Below are 17439 nucleotides of genomic sequence, written 5' to 3'. Positions count from 1 at the left end.
GTGGACCGCTGACAGAGAGGCCACGTTCTCTTCTGCCCAGGCAAGTAGCTGACTGGCTAGTTCCAGGAGTCCTCTGCTCCTTGTTTCAGTACATAAGCTACTGCAGTCGTATTGTCCGAAAGGACCTGAACATGTTGTCCCTTTACCCCTTGTTGAAAGGCTAGGAGACCGAGAAAGATGGCCTTTAGTTCCCGCCAATTTGAGGACTTTCGGGCTTCCACTTTGGACCAAGCCCCTTGAGAGGTTTGGCCGTCCAGATGGGCTCCCCAACCCCAGGAACTTGCGTCTGTTAGACGACTGTCTAGTGTAAAGACTGAGGAGAGACCTCTTCCCAGGTTGTTTGAATTCCTCCACCACCAGAGCGCCCATTTTACGTTTGAGGCAAGTTTGATTTGTTTCTCTAACGACTCCAGGTGTGACCATCTTTGTAAGATATTCATCTGAAGAAATCTGGAATTAAATCTGGCCCACTGTACAGCTGCAATCGACGCTGTGAGAAGTCCTAAGACTGCCATGGCTGATCGAACTGAAATTGAGAGATTGGTTTGAATCGCTCTCACCGCAGATTGGATCTTCTCCATCTTCTCTTGTGGCAGAAAAAAAGTCTTTGAAGCACCAAGTTTATCATATAGCCCAGAAACCTCATCTCCTGCATGAGTTCTAGATTTGATTTTTCTAGATTCAGGAGCCACCCTAGGTTCTTGAGGAGAGTCTGAGACACCTGAAGATTAGTCAAGACTTGTTCTTTGGAGTCCCGTTCCCTCCTAGCTTCAGAGGCTCCAGAGCTTCTGACATTTTTTTAAAGATCCTGGGGAAGGATGAAAGTCCGAATGGCAGAGCTCTGAATTGGAGATGCCAAACTGAAGTCCCCAGGTTGAGGGCTAGGTGGAGAAAGCGTTGGGAAGCTTAAGCTATCGGGACATGTAAATAGGCGCCCCTTAGATCTTGGGATGCCATGAAACAGTCTGGAGTCAGCAACTTTGTTATTAAATGGATCGTGTCCATCCGGAAAGGTTTGTAATGGATCGATCTGTTTAAGATCTTTAAGTTCAGAAATCAACTGATACTTTCCCGAAGGCTTTTTCACCAAGAAGATGTGGGAATAGAAGCCTCTGCCTTCCTGATGTTTTGGGACCTGGATAATCACCTCCTGTTGAATCAGATCCTGTAGCAATCTTATCATTGCAGAAGCTTTTTGTTGATCCTTTGGAAGGGTCGTGACTCGTAACATAAAATCTGCTCGAGGGGGTCTCTGAAAACACCAGACTGTATCCCAGGGAGATGACGTTTTTCACGAACAGGCTTGAAGTTGTTTTGTTCCACTGTAGGTGAAAGGCAGATAATCTTCCCCCTACTGGGGTAAGATCGTCATTTGTTTTTAGGGGGCTGGTCTGGGGGAGATCTAAAGAGAACTCCTCCTCTTCCCTTACCCCTTTGGGAGACCCAGCGGTTTTTGTTGTCTTGATCCCTACTTTTGTGGGGCTGTTGAACAGCACGAAAATTCTTTTTGACCTGTTGTTTCTTTTTGGAAGGGAAAGCCTTTTTCTTATCGGCTATCCTATCCAGGACTGTTTCCATGTCTGGACCGAAAAGAAGATCACCCGAAAAAGGTAGGCCACATAGCTTAATCTTGCAGGCTGTGTCACCAGACCAAGTTTTTAACCAGACAGCACGTCTGGCAGAACTCACCAGCGCTGACGACCTTGCTGACATCTTAACTGATTCGGCTGATGCATCAGCCATCTACTTCACTGCCTTCAGTATCAATGGGAAGGACTCCAGAAGATCTTTCCGCAATGTGCCCACCTCTACGTGGCTCTTCAGCTTCTCTACCTAGCATTCTAGGTTCCTTGCAACAACCGTGGAAGCCATAGCGGGTTTGAGGCTGGCCAATGTGGAATCCCATGCTTTTTTCAAGAGGGAGTCCACTCTCTTATCCATCACATCCTTCAGTGCCCCCATAACCTCGAATGCTAGGTCTGTGCGACGGGAAACCTGCGAGAATGCGGCATCTACCTGGGGTTTCTTATTCTCTTCTCCTAAGGGTCTTGGAAAGAAAGGGCCCCTTTCAGGGTCCTTCCATTCTTTCTTTACCGTGTCCAAGAGGATTCTATGGACTGGGAACACTATGTTTAGTGTCGTCTAGTCCTTGGTACATTTTATCGTGAACTGATAATTGCACCTTTTTCTCCTGGAATCGAGGGTAGTGTAGACCGCTCTCAGAAGGTCGTCCACATCCTCCAAAGATAGTTTGTACTTAGAGGCTCGGCTATCATCTTCCTCTTCCTCCTCGTCTGAATCCCTGAGGGAGGGAAGAGTACTTGCCTCCTCATCTCCACGACTTCTGCTGGTTTAAAGGTGGATGCCCTCCGGCTGGATGGTGGATGCTGAGGCTCCACCTGGCCTGCCAGGCTCTGAACCAGCATGGACTTGAACAAACTCAACGAGTTTGTAAGTTCCCGTACTGAAGAGAAAAAAAATCCTTGTATTGCTGGGATGCTTCCTCTACCAATTCTTTAACACAGGACCTGCACGTTGCCTTCTGCAATGAATCTGTGAGGGGGTTCATGCAGGAAGGACACTTCCTCTGACTTGGTGGGTTTGAATACTTGGATTTTCCTAAAGCCTTTTCCTGTAAAGAGAAAAAATGAAACTCACCTAAGGGCCCTTAGTGCACAACTAGACCACCACCAGACAGAAGGAAACAGTGCCCCGAGCAGTGCAATCTCCCCTGCAAGTCCAGACTGCAGGGTCCGAGCGGAGCAACCTCTGACCATGCAGCCCCAGGCTCTCTGCAGGGAGGATCCAAAAACAAACACAACATAAGCCCATATGGACAAGAATAAAAAGGTACCACTGTACTAGGGCTGCTGAAATTAATCGCAGCATCAATGCATCGCGATTCGGGTGTCCCCGATGCGGCATCGATGCATGCGACCCGAAAAATCAATGTCTTGCCCCGCCCCCTCCCGGGAGAGCCCCCTCCCTGATGTCAGCCCATCATCAGGAGAGACGTGAGAGGAGGGAGGCGCGGCCGAGAGTCACATGAGCGGAATATACACACACTAACAGCTTTACGCACGGAGCGCTCTCCCTGGAGAATTCCCTGCTGACCTCAGGAGAGATGTGGCTGGAATGGAGATCAGGGGGGAGATGGTGAGCAGGCAGATCGCCCTGCTCATTACAGGCTGCCACCAGCACTGGCAGAGCAGCATGTAAGTACAGGGGGGGAGGGGGGGCGCTGTGACAAGTCCATATCATAGAATTGTCTATGTGCCTTCATCACACCACAACTCTTCATTACAGTCTGTGCCCATCTCCTGCGCCATGTCCGCCGCACTCTGTGCCCATCTCCTGTGCCATGTCCGCCGCACTCTGTGCCCATCTCCTGTGCCATGTCCGCCGCACTCTGTGCCCATCTCCTGTGCCATGTCCGCCGCACTCTGTGCCCATCTCCTGTGCCATGTCCGCCGCAGTCTCTGACCATCTCCTGTAGCATGTCCGCCACAGTCTCTGACCATCTCCTGTAGCATGTCCGCCACAGTCTCTGACCATCTCCTGTAGCATGTCCGCCACAGTCTCTGACCATCTCCTGTAGCATGTCCGCCACAGTCTCTGACCATCTCCTGTAGCATGTCCGCCACAGTCTCTGACCATCTCCTGTAGCATGTCCGCCACAGTCTCTGACCATCTCCTGTAGCATGTCCGCCACAGTCTCTGACCATCTCCTGTAGCATGTCCGCCACAGTCTCTGACCATCTCCTGTAGCATGTCCGCCACAGTCTCTGACCATCTCCTGTAGCATGTCCGCCACAGTCTCTGACCATCTCCTGTAGCATGTCCGCCACAGTCTCTGACCATCTCCTGTAGCATGTCCGCCACAGTCTCTGACCATCTCCTGTAGCATGTCCGCAGTCTCTGACCATCTCCTGTAGCATGTCCGCAGTCTCTGACCATCTCCTGTAGCATGTCCGCAGTCTCTGACCATCTCCTGTAGCATGTCCGCAGTCTCTGACCATCTCCTGTAGCATGTCCGCAGTCTCTGACCATCTCCTGTAGCATGTCCGCAGTCTCTGACCATCTCCTGTAGCATGTCCGCAGTTTCTGACCATCTCCTGTAGCATGTCCGCAGTCTCTGACCATCTCCTGTAGCATGTCCGCAGTCTCTGACCATCTCCTGTAGCATGTCCGCAGTCTCTGACCATCTCCTGTAGCATGTCCGCAGTCTCTGACCATCTCCTGTAGCATGTCCGCAGTCTCTGATCATCTCCTGTAGCATGTCCGCAGTCTCTGATCATCTCCTGTAGCATGTCTGCTGTCTCTGATCATCTCCTGTAGCATGTCGGCAGTCTCTGATCATCTCCTGTAGCATGTCGGCAGTCTCTGATCATCTCCTGTAGCATGTCTGCAGTCTGATCATCTCCTGTATTATGTCTGCAGTCTCTGACCATCTCCTTTAGTATTTTGGAAGATAGCCTGGAGCTCCTCTGCTGTCTCTCTTTTTTCTTAAGAACAGATAGAATAAAAAAAATGGAGTTCTCCTGACTACTTGAATTTTTTTTGATGAAAACCATGAGCACTTGCGGACTTGCGCTGTAATCGTGATGCATCGTGATATCGAATCGAATCGCTGACTTGATAATCGTAATCGAATCGAATCGTGAGGCCAGTGAAGATGCGCACCCCTACACTGTACCCCTCATACCTGGGCCTGACCAGTGCCTGGGGCGCCTACTTCCGCCGTAGCTGTCAGTCTCGCCTTCATCTTAGCAGAGAGCGCAGCGGGGTACTGAGAAAAAAAAAAAAACCTGGTTTTTGAATTACGCGGTATCATCGACGAGGGTCGGAACCGGAAGTGCTGGTCGACAGACCCGCCCCCAAGTCTCTGCGTTCCAGGCACTTGGGACAACTTGCGCCACACCCCCGCAGGAAGCCGCATCACTGGACATGACGTCACCCACCGGCTAGGACTCGGAACCGACGCGCGGGATGTGCCGCTGACCAGCAGTGGCACCCGCCCGGCCACCAGTGGACCCCGGGCACATAGACGCCGACGCCTCCTGCGGGCCCTTGCATACCCTGAGCTGGAGAGACCGGGGACTCCGGAACACCCCTCCGCCCGCATGGGATGGTGATATAGAAATGAATGCCCCCTAGTTGGGACTTTGAATGGACCACCAACTCAAAAATTATAAAAATAAATCTTTAATATAATGAAATAAAATAGACCACATATATGAAAGGATGCACGACATGTGCTACTTAAGACAAACCAATGTGTTGTATAAAAACCGCATGCAATATGAATGCCCAAATGTCCGACGCGTTTCCAGTATCAGGTGTTCCTATACCTTCTTCAGGGCCAAGGGTTCAGAAAATTTAGTGTTCAAAATACATTCTAAAATTGCAAAGAGACACTGTCAGATATCACATAACAGTCAGAGTATCTATAAAAATATCACAAATAACTCATATGATCAAAAAGATCAATGGTCAAAGTACAGGAGGTGATAATATTCAGGTGAAAGATGTATATATGAACACAGGACATCAAAGCATATCACGACTAACAGAGATAAGAGCCCAACATACCTGGTGTAAAGATTCAATATCAGAAATACGTATGAGGAACCAGTGAGTATTATATTGGCACTGCACCCCTCGCCATTAGTGGGAATTATGGGTGATTAGTGTGTTCTCTGGGTGAGTGGCACCCGCATAGTCTGCATAGTAAAAATACAATAAAAATGAAAATAGGTGTAAAAAAATTAAATAAGTTAATTCCTTAACAAAGCTCAAAAGTAAGATAGGATAGATGGACATGGGCCCCCCACGGGAGAAGACGCAAATAGACACAGTATCAGAATATCCAGCGAGACCCTATTGCACACCAAAGGAACTTATGTTCAAATAGAGTTCCTGCGGAGGGGGTAATAGAAAGGTGAGGAATAAAAAAGCAATGAATGAAATAAAATCCCAAATTCCCAAATTAAAATCCCCAATTAGAAATCACAAACGGGGTGGGGGGGGGGCAGGGGGAACCCCTCCCCCAACGGAGAAAAGGGGATATCCATAATATGAGGGAGGAACCATGCCTACCTCACGGGGAGTGCTCAAGTTATGGGCTTCTATAAGATAAAACCAGACCGTTCATCAAGGCACTGTAGTAGGGCTACATAGCCCAGGGAACAATGTCCCAATATTCCACCCTAGATGAAACCTATATGTGTGAAGACACAAGGTACATTCAATTCCAAATGGGAAAAAACGTATGATAAAACAAAAAGTGGTATCCAATATGTGCAGAGTTACTTACGGGACTGTCCCTCCTGCGTGCAATGTCAAATCACTGGATGCATGCCTAACAATGAAAACACACACTGCCGTTTAAATAAGCCGGTGATTGAACGCTGGCGCATGTGTGCAACCGCATATGGTGGCGGTGGGTGGGTGGAGCAGGTTGCCGGACAGACGTGTTAGCGTCATTCCCCCTCCTGCAGTGTATAGACCGAGCGTTGTCTGTGCGTGCTTGTGGATACTCCCCCTGGCATTGTCGGAGAATTACCACAGCGTAATTGGCTGTGTGACGGGGGGGAGGCTTTGCAAGGACAAATTAGTTTGAATGAACACACGGGTGTATAACTAGATGGCATTAAATTTCAAATGTGTGTTCTCTGGGTGTATGTCTTTTGCGTCTGCATTTTTTTCATTTTCTTATTTTTTCATTTTTTTCATTCACCTCTTTCCCTATGGACATCTATTTTTAATTTACAACTGAGACATCAGTTCTTGCTTGTCACTACCAGCAGGACATACATGGGTTTGGATTCACGTTATACACCAGTGTGTTCATTCAAACTAATTTGTCCCTACAAAGCCTCCACCCCCGTCACACAGCCAATTACGCTGTGGTAATTCTCTGACAATGCCAGAGGGAGTATCCACAAGCACGCACAGACAATGCTCGGTCTATACACTGCAGGAGGGGGAATGATGCTAACACGTCTGTCCAGCAACCTGCTCCACCCACCCACCGCCACCATATGCGGTTGCACGCATGCGCCGGCATTCAATCACCGGCTTATTTAAACGGCAGTGTGTGTTTTCATTTTTAGGCATGCATCTAGTGATTTGACATTGCACGCAGGAGGGACAGTCCCGTAAGTAACTCTGCACATACTGGATACCACTTTTTGTTTTATCATACGTTTTTTCCCATTTGGAATTGAATGTACCTTGTGTCTTCACACATATAGGTTTCATCTAGGGTGGAATATTGGGACATTGTTCCCTGGGCTATGTAGCCCTACTACAGTGCCTTGATGAATGGTCTGGTTTCATCTTATAGAAGCCTATAACTTGAGCACTCCCCGTGAGGTAGGCATGGTTCCTCCCTCATATTATGGATATCCCCTTTTCTCCGATGGAGGAGGGGTTCCCCCTGTCCCTCCCCTCCCCCCCGTTTGTGATTTCTAATTAGGGATTTTAATTTGGGATTTTATTTCATTCATTGCTTTTTTATTCCTCACCTTTCTATTACCCCCTCCGCAGGAACTCTATTTGAACATTTTCCTTTGGTGTGCAATAGGGTCTCAACTGCATATTCTGATACTGTGTCTATTTGCGTCTTCTCCCGTGGGGGGCCCATGTCCATCTATCCTATCTTACTTTTGAGCTTCGTTAAGGAATTAACTTATTTAATTGTTTTACACCTATTTTCATTTTTATTGTATTTTTACTATGCAGACTATGCGGGTGCCACTCACCCAGAGAACACACTAATCACCCATAATTCCCACTAATGGCGAGGGGTGCAGTGCCAATATAATACTCACTGGTTCCTCATACGTATTTCTGATATTGAATCTTTACACCAGGTATATTGGGCTCTTATCTCTGTTAGTTGTGATATGCTTTGATGTCCTGTGTTCATATATACATCTTTCACCTGAATATTATCACCTCCTGTACTTTGACCATTGATCTTTTTGATTATATGAGTTTTGTGATATTTTTATATATACTCTGACTGTTATGTGATATCTGACAGTGTCTCTTTGCAATTTTAGAATGTATTTTGAACACTAAATTTTCTGAACCCTTGGTCCCTGAAGAAGGTATAGGAACACCTGATACCGGAAACGCGTCGGGCATTTGGGCATTCATATTGCATGCGGTTTTTATACAACACATTGGTTTGTCTTATGTAGCACATGTCGTGCATCCTTTCATACATGTGGTCTATTTTAATTCATTATATTAAAGATTTTTTTATAATTATTGAGTTGGTGGTCCATTCATTTGTATATCTTTATCAGATGATGGGAGTCTCTATTTTGTTTGTATGGGATGGTGACTGCACAACAAAACACAAAAAGGTAAGCCTTCTCTCTCAGCATGCGCTTCCATCATGGCGGAGGAAACACAATAACTGGAGCCATGGTGGAAAAGGGGGGATTTAAAGGCTGCATGTGTTTCCTGAAAAATGGGTGAAGCTGCGCTCTCTCCAAGGTTGTCCTGAAAGGAGATTTGAGAAAATATAGTATATACAATTGCGACACAAGACATATCATTTTTTAATAGCATTCAATTATAATCTTTCCTTTTTAAACTGAAGCTCTGTCATTTTCTGTAAAATGCAATATGGCTACCTGGAGGTGTTCTGTACACAGATGGTGTACAGAATGCCAGCCAGATATGCAATTTCCTGCTTGTGTGATTGGCTTACAGATTTTCCCAGAAGTCTGCACTAAGATACAAATTCGATTTTGAGCATCCCATGGAATTTTTGGTGAGATACTCCGAAAGGAAATCTCGTCTAAAGAGATTCAGACCCTGCAATTTTATTCATTAGAGCCCTGCAGGTGCAGCAGCTGATTGATAATTACAAAACCACACACATACAGATTCACATGGACACAGACTATAAAACTCCTTTTTATCCAGAACAAAACGTAGGAATCTGCAACAAAGTTTGTTACAATCCTTGCCATGTACATAGATTACCTGGAGAGGAATGTTTTTTTCTCAACAAAAGTGGAGTTAAGTTTAAAGAGTAATGTAGGGTACACACTATAAGAAAATGGGGCGAACAATCGTCTGATTTTCCTCGCTGTTTCACAGTAAATTGGAACCAATAAATGAAAATTCTTACGAAAATTCTCGTACAAAAAAAGAAAAGGCTTTTTTTTTTTTGCTGTTTATTGTTTCTAATCATGCGCAGTCTTTCTTTTCTGATTTCTCTTGTACGAAAACGGTACACATTAAACGAAAATCGTTCATTCTGTTCCCCTAGGAGAAAAATTTTGGAGTTTGTCCCTTCGGGCATTTTCGTACAAAAAGTCGGTATCGGCTGTCGAAAATTGTGTACACACTATACGTAAATCATACGAAAGTTTCTCGGACGAAAATATTTGCCCGATTTTCTTATAGTGTGTAAGAGCCTTATCTCCATCTTTGTTAAGAAAAAAAAAAAAAAAACATTCCGCTCTGGTTGATCTATGTACATTGCAGAGATTTTAACAAACTTGCCAATTCCTACCTTTTGTTATTCTGAAGAAAGAACTGCCTCCATGTGCAAATTGAATAGGAGTGATTTTATATTAAATCAGCTGGTGCACTTGCAGGGCTCTAATGATGAAAGTGGTAAATTCTGCATCCCTATAGATGTGATTTCATTTTGGGAGTAGAAGGGGATGTTCAAAATCTGATTTGTATCTTAGTATAGACTTTTGGGAAAAATCAGTAAGCCAATCACACAAGCAGGAAATGATATTTCTGAAGAGCATTCTATAAACCATATGTGTACAGAACGCCTACAGGTAGCCAGATAGCATTGCATTTTATAGAAAACTACAGCACTGCAGATTGAGAAGGAAATATCATTTTAATTTTAATATTCCATTATATGCCATATTTTTTTTTTAGTTGCTATTTTTCCCCCCCACAAAAGTTGAGTTACCTTTTAAGTCTTTACATATTTGGTATCTATTTACTCGACACAACCTCTTTTATAATTCACTAAAAAAAAAAAAAGTGGACAATATAGCAGGGTTGAATTACTAAAGGCAAATTTTCCCCAGAGACTACTTAGGCCGGGTTCACACTAGTGCAACAAACGCTCCGACATTGGGAGCTCTTGTCGCATGACGTGTGAAAATCAATGTTTCCCTATGGGAGCCGTCCTAACTGGTCCGACACAAGTCGGTCCGACTTTGAAAATGCTCCCTGTACTACTTTGGTCCGACTTTGATCCTACTTCAGCCCATTGACTATAATTGAAGTCGGATCAAAGTCGGATCGCCGTCTTGCATGATCCGACTTTGGCATGTGACTTGTGCTCAGATGATCTTGAGGGGGAACTCCGCGCCAAATTTTTAATTAAAAAATGGCATGGGTTCCCCCTCCAAGAGCATACCAGGCCCTTGGGTCTGGTATGGATTTTAAGGGGAACCCCCTACGCCGAAAAAACGGCATGGGGGTCCCCCCCAAATCCATACCAGACCCTTATCCAAGCGCAGCCCAGCCGGTCAGGAAAGGGGATGGGGACGAGCGAGCGCCCCCCCCCCCCCCTCCTGAACCATACCAGGCCGCATGCCCTCAACATGGGGGGGGTGTATGCTTTGGAGCAGGGGCCCCCACCCCAAAGCACCTTGTCCCCATGTTGATGAGGACAAAGGCCTCTTCCCGACAACCCTGGCTGTTGGTTGTCGGGGTCTGCGGGGGGGCTTATCGGAATCCAGGAGCCCCCTTTAATAAGGGGGCCCCCAGATCCCGGCCCCCACCCTATGTGAATGAGTATGGGGTACCATTCACCTAGGAAGTGTCAATAAAAGAAAAAAAAAAAAAACCACACAACACACACTAGACAGGTTTTGCGACTTCGGGGGTCTCTTCCGACTTCTCCACGCTCTCCAGTTCTTCTCCCGCTCTCTGGTATCTTCTGCCGGGCTCCTCCGCTATCTTCTGCTCTTTTGCTAGCGGTGGGCTGGTCTTCTCCACCGTCTTCTTCCAATGTTGACACGACGCTCTTTCCCGCTGTAATGCCGTGTGCGTGGTGCGCAATGACTTATATAGGGATGGGGCGTTGTTACCGGGTGATGTCATTCTGTGTCTCCGTCCATTATGACGTCACCATCCCATCATGTACCGGGTGGTGACGGCATAATGGGCGGAGTCACCGAATGACATCACCCGGTGACCACACCCCATCCCTATATAAGTCGCTGCGCACCTCGCACTCGGCATTACAGAGGGAGAGAGCGTCGTGTCAACATCGGAAGAAGACGACGGAGAAGACCGGGCCACCGCTAGCAAAAGTGCAGAAGATAGTGGAGAAGAGGCCGGAGAAGAGGCCAGAGAGCGCGGAGGAGTCGGAAGAGACCCCCGAAGTCGAAAGAAGACCCCTGGAGCTGCCTAATAAATTACTTTAAAAACCTGTCTAGTGTGTTTTTTAATTGACACTTTTTTTCCTAGGTGAATGGGTAGGGGTATGATATACCCCATACTCATTCACATAGGGTGGGGTGCCGGGATCTGGGGGCCCCCTTATTAAAGGGGGCTCCCGGATTTTGATAAGCCCCCCACCCCGACAACCAACGGCCAGGGTTGTCGGGAAGAGGCCCTTGTCCTCATCAACATGTGGACAAGGCGCTTTGGGGTGGGGGGCCACAGGGCGCCCCTCTGCCCCAAACCATCCACCCCCCCCCCCATGTTGAGGGCATGCGGCCTGGTACGGTTCGGGGGGGGAGGGTGCTCGCTCGTCCCCATCCCTTTTCCTGACGGGCTGGGCTGCGTGCTCGGATAAGGGTCTAGTATGGATTTTGGGGGGACCCCCATGCCGTATTTTTGGCCTAGGGGGTTCCCCTTTAAATCCATATCAGACCGAAGGGCCTGGTATGCTCTTGGAAGGGGAACCCATGCCGGTTTTTTATTTAAAATTTGGCGTGGATTTCCCCATCAAGATTCAAATCAAGCACAGTGCCTGGTATTGGCAGGGATCAAAGTTGGATCCCTGTTCATTAAAAGTCGGACGTATGTCGGCTTCAAGTCGCAGGGCAAAGTCGGGTCCAAAGTAGGACAGCTGTCGGGTCCAAAGTAGGACAGCTGTCGTGTCGCACCAGTGTGAACCTGGCCTAAATGCGATAAAGCTTTATTTTGTAAAGAATAAGGTGCAAAAAAAAAAAAAATAAAGACAGCATTTTTGCTTGCACATGATTGGATGATGGAAATCAGCAGAGGTTTACCACATTTGTTAAGCTCTGGGGAAAATTAGTGCAACTGCACTTGTACAGAGTACAGTCTATTCACCTTTATTTAATTAACCCATTGTGTTTATGTGCACTAAAATAGTGTAATTTGTACTTAAAACATGCATTTTGATAAATATGTGCACTCCATTTTATTCTCTAGTGTATTTGCATTCTGAAAATAGATAATGTTTGGAGGAGATTTTAACTAATCTTCAGGCCTGCAACTGCACATTTTAAAATGTATGCACAAACTAAAAAAAAAAAAAAAAAAGAAGATCTGGCGGAATAGTGGTAAATAGCTGCTATTACAATACCTGTACTGAGGGTTTCGTGCCCATACTCCAGTTCCGACAGAGGCTCCAACAATTACCATTAGTTTCCATAGCCATATTGGTGCAAACACTGCCCAGTAGCTCCACTGTATAATACCATCGAGGCGCAGGGAGAGGAGAACAGAAAACAGCAACAAGCAGGCGTAGATGAGAAATTTACTGCAAAACAGAAGACAGTAAATATTACAAGACAACCATTACCAGCAATAGTGTATTCAATCCATGAAGATGAAGCAATGTCCACTGTATAAAAACAAAGGAAGGCTTCTCAATTCCGCATCTCATAACAGTTTTGTTTACATTGTGATACCCCGACCGCTTTACCGCCAACACTAATTTGTTGTGTCCGGTAGACACAGCAGTCACAGGAGCAGCATGTACATGTATGCCTGGTTGTGCCGCCCACTTGCAGTAAAAGTACTGTGGGTGGGACGGCATGTGGTTAAAAGAAACTAAGAGGGGTCTATAAAGGCTGCTGTTGACATGCTGCTGAAAATGGCCAGAGGTCTCTGGTCTCAAAACTTTCTGAGCCAAAAACCTAAATGATTCTTCAGTACCAGTTTGACCTCCCCTTCCCAAGTTAATGCCCAGTTAAATCAGGCATGAAGGAGCTTGTGACTCTCTACTTGTACCAACGATGCAGAGCCAGGTGTGTCAGATCTCTGGGCCCTCCTGGTGTGCTATGGATCCTTCTTCTGCTTCCTACAAGACTATGAGTGTAGTATAGGACTGTCATTCCACCACAGCAAACTGATCTCTACAAGACATGGAGGATCTGTGTCATTACTGGCAGAAGAGAACAGACCTCCATACCAGCCAAGTTACCAAGCTTCCTTCACCCCTTCCAGGGCACCCACTCCCCAATATCAGGGCATCCGGCCCCCGGCTTCCTTCCCCCCCATACCAGGGCACCCGGCCCCTGTCCCCTCCCATACCAGGGCACCCGGCCCCCTTCACCCCATATTAGGGTACCTGCCCCCCATATCAGGGCACCCGGCCCCCTTCACCCCATATCAGAGCACCTGGCCCCCTTCGCCCCATATCAGGGCACCCGGCCCCCTTCCCCCCCATATCAGAGCACCCACCCCCCACCCCCCTTCCCCCATATCAGGGTACCTGCCCCCCATATCAGAGCACCCGGCCCCCTTCCCCCCATCAGGGAACCGGCCCCTGCCCCCCCCTATCAATGCACCCGGCCCCCTTCCCCCCATATCAGGGTACCTGCCCCCCATATAAGAGCACCCGGCCCCCTTCCCCCACATATCAGGGTACCTGGCCCCATTCCCCCCCATATCAGGGTACCTGCCCCCCATATCAGAGCACCCAGCCCCCTTCCCCCCATATCAGGGTACCTGCCCCCCATATCAGGGCACCCGGCTCCCTTCCCCCCATATCAGGGTACCTGCCCCCCCATATCAGGGCACCCAGCCCCCTTCCCCCCCCCATATCAGGGCACCCAGCCCCCTTCCCCCCATATCAGGGCACCTGCCCCCCATATCAGACCACCCGGCCCCCTTCCCCCCATATCAGGGTACCTGCCCCCCATATCAGAGCACCCGGCCCCTGTCCCCTCATATCAGGGAACCTGCCCCCCATATCAGAGCACCCGGCCCCCTTCCCCCCACATCAGGGTACCCAGCCCCCTCCCCCCCCCCCCATATCAGGGCACCCAGCCCCCTTCCCCCCATATCAGGGTACCTGCCCCCCATATCAGACCACCCGGCCCCCTTCCCCCCATATCAGGGTACCTGCCCCCCATATCAGACCACCCGTCCCCCTTCCCCCCATATCAGAGCACCCGGCCCCTGTCCCCTCATATCAGGGAACCTGCCCCCCATATCAGAGCACCCGGCCCCCTTCCCCCCATATCAGGGTACCCAGCCCCCTTCCCCCCCCCCATATCAGGGCACCCAGCCCCCTTCCCCCCATATCAGGGTACCTGCCCCCCCATATCAGACCACCCGGCCCCTGTCCCCTCATATCAGGGAACCTGCCCCCCATATCAGAGCACCCGGCCCCCTTCCCCCCATATCAGGGTACCCCGGCCCCTGTCCCCTCCCTATCAGGGCACCTGGCCCCCTTCGCCCCATATCAGGGTACCTGGCCCCCTTTCCCCCCCATATTAGAGCACCCGGCCCCCTTCCCCCCCATATCAGAGCACCCAGCCCCCTTCTCCCCCACATCAGAGCACCCGGCCCCCTTCCCCCCCACATCAGGGTACCCGGTCCCTGCCCCCTCCCTATCAGGGCACCCGGCCCCCTTCCCCCCATATCAGAGCACCCGGCCCCCCATATCAGAGAACCCGGCCCCCTTCCCCCCATATCAGGGTACCCGGCCCCTGTCACCTCCCTATCAGGGCACTCGGCCCCCTTCCCCCCATATCAGGGTACCTGCCCCCCATATCAGAGCACCCATCCCCCTTCCCCCCCCATATCAGGGTACCTGCCCCCCATATCAGAGCACCCATCCCCCTTCCCCCCCCATATCAGGGTACCTGCCCCCCATATCAGAGCACCCGGCCCCCTTCCCCCCATATCAGGGAACCTGCCCCTCATATCAGAGCACCCGGCCCCCTCCCCCCCCTATATCAGGGTAACAGCCCCTCATATCAGAGCACCCGGCCCCCTTCCCCCCATATCAGGGCACCCGGCCCCCTTCCCCCCATATCAGGGTACATGCCCCTCATATCAGGGCACCCAGCCCCCTCCCCCCCCCATATCAGGGCACCCGGCCCCCTTCCCCCCATACCAATGTACCCGGCCCCCTTCCCTTGTATCAGGCATTACAGGCCCCGTCTAGTCGGTCCACTCCCCCCAGCCATTTCCTTCCCCTGACTAGGCCTCAGACTCCTCGGATCCGCTCTCCGCACACTCCGAGTCCCGGCTCTCCTCCCTCTCAGCTCCGTACAGAGCGGCTCACCTGGGGTTGAAGTCCTGGAAGAGGCCCCGGAGATTCATAGTGCCCCCCTTCCTCTCCGGGCTCTACACACAGGACATGTCCACCGACACCGACACCGCCGCCTTCTCCCTACAACATGCGCACACACCCGGAGCAGTCTGACTCTCCGGCCTGCTCTATATCGGTCATTACGGTACAGGGACCTGCGAGCTGCAGTAGGCGGAGGAAGAGAGTTGTCACTGAAGTTTATCACCGAGGACACCGGGGGAGGGGAGGGGGTTATAAGTGATCAGTGCTGGAGATGGGGGGGTGATCAGGGGACACAGTACTGGAGATGGGGGGTTATCAGTGATCAGAGGACACAGTACTGGAGATGGGGAGGTTATCAGTGATCAGGGGACACAGTGCTGGAGATGGGGGGTTATCAGTGATCAGGGGACACAGTGCTGTAGATGGGGGGTTATCAGTGATCAGCGGACACAGTGCTGGAGATGGGGGGTTATCAGTGATCAGGGGACACAGTGATGGAGATGGGGGGTTATCAGTGATCAGGGGACACAGTGCTGGAGATGGGGGGTTATCAGTGATCAGGGGACACAGTGCTGAAGATGGGGAGGTTATCAGTGATCAGGGGACACAGTGCTGGAGATGGGGGGTTATCAGTGATCAGAGGACACAGTGCTGGAGATGGGGGGTTATCAGTGATCAGGGGACACAGTGCTGGAGATGGGGGGGTTATCAGTGATCAGAGGACACAGTGCTGGAGATGGGGGGTTATCAGTGATCAGGGGACACAGTGCTGGAGATGGGAGGTTATCAGTGATCAGGGGACACAGTACTGGAGATGGGGGGTTATCAGTGATCAGGGGACACAGTACTGGAGATGGGGGGGTTATCAGTGATCAGAGGACACAGTGCTGGAGATGGGGGGGTTATCAGTGATCAGAGGACACAGTGCTGGAGATGGGGGGGTTATCAGTGATCAGAGGACACAGTACTGGAGATGGGGAGGTTATCAGTGATCAGGGGACACAGTGCTGGAGATGGGGGGTTATCAGTGATCAGGGGACACAGTACTGGAGATGGGGGGTTATCAGTGATCAGGGGACACAGTACTGGAGATGGGGGGTTATCAGTGATCAGGGGACACAGTGCTGGAGATGGGGGGTTATCAGTGATCAGGGGACACAGTGCTGGAGATGGGGGGGTTATCAGTGATCAGGGGACACAGTGCTGGAGATGGGGGGTTATCAGTGATCAGGGGACACAGTGCTGTAGATGGGGGGTTATCAGTGATCAGCGGACACAGTGCTGGAGATGGGGGGTTATCAGTGATCAGGGGACACAGTGATGGAGATGGGGGGTTATCAGTGATCAGGGGACACAGTGCTGGAGATGGGGGGTTATCAGTGATCAGGGGACACAGTGCTGAAGATGGGGAGGTTATCAGTGATCAGGGGACACAGTGCTGGAGATGGGGGGTTATCAGTGATCAGGGGACACAGTACTGGAGATGGGGAGGTTATCAGTGATCAGGGGACACAGTGCTGGAGATGGGGGGTTATCAGTGATCAGAGGACACAGTGCTGGAGATGGGGGTTATCAGTGATCAGGGGACACAGTGCTGGAGATGGGGAGGTTATCAGTGATCAGGGGACACAGTGCTGGAGATGGGGGGTTATCAGTGATCAGGGGACACAGTACTGGAGATGGGGAGGTTATCAGTGATCAGGGGACACAGTGCTGGAGATGGGGGGTTATCAGTGATCAGAGGACACAGTGCTGGAGATGGGGGTTATCAGTGATCAGGGGACACAGTGCTGGAGATGGGGAGGTTATCAGTGATCAGGGGACACAGTGCTGGAGATGGGGGGTTATCAGTGATCAGGGGACACAGTGCTGGAGATGGGGGGTTATCAGTGATCAGGGGACACAGTGCTGGAGATGGGGGGTTATCA

The 17439-nt window shown here is 49.9% G+C and overlaps 1 protein-coding gene across 1 annotated transcript in view; it reads right to left on the bottom strand.

The window, feature by feature from the left end:
• TMEM185A (transmembrane protein 185A) overlaps positions 1-15735 on the bottom strand; it is a 61566-nt gene extending 45831 nt beyond the window's left edge. Inside the window, exons 1-2 of the mRNA XM_073599271.1 lie at positions 15503-15735; positions 12566-12742 (exon numbers count right to left, since the gene is read on the bottom strand). Of these exons, the coding sequence (XP_073455372.1) occupies positions 12566-12742; positions 15503-15540 (215 nt within the window). The 5' untranslated portion in view covers positions 15541-15735. The remainder of the gene's footprint in view (positions 1-12565; positions 12743-15502) is intronic.
• Between the last annotated feature and the right edge of the window lie 1704 nt (positions 15736-17439).

The sequence above is a fragment of the Aquarana catesbeiana genome, linkage group LG09 (genome assembly GCF_042186555.1).
Source record: "Aquarana catesbeiana isolate 2022-GZ linkage group LG09, ASM4218655v1, whole genome shotgun sequence".
Classification (NCBI taxonomy): Eukaryota; Metazoa; Chordata; class Amphibia; order Anura; family Ranidae; genus Aquarana; species Aquarana catesbeiana.
Note: the sequence above shows the minus strand (reverse complement) of the source record. Positions and strands in the feature narration are given on the sequence as shown.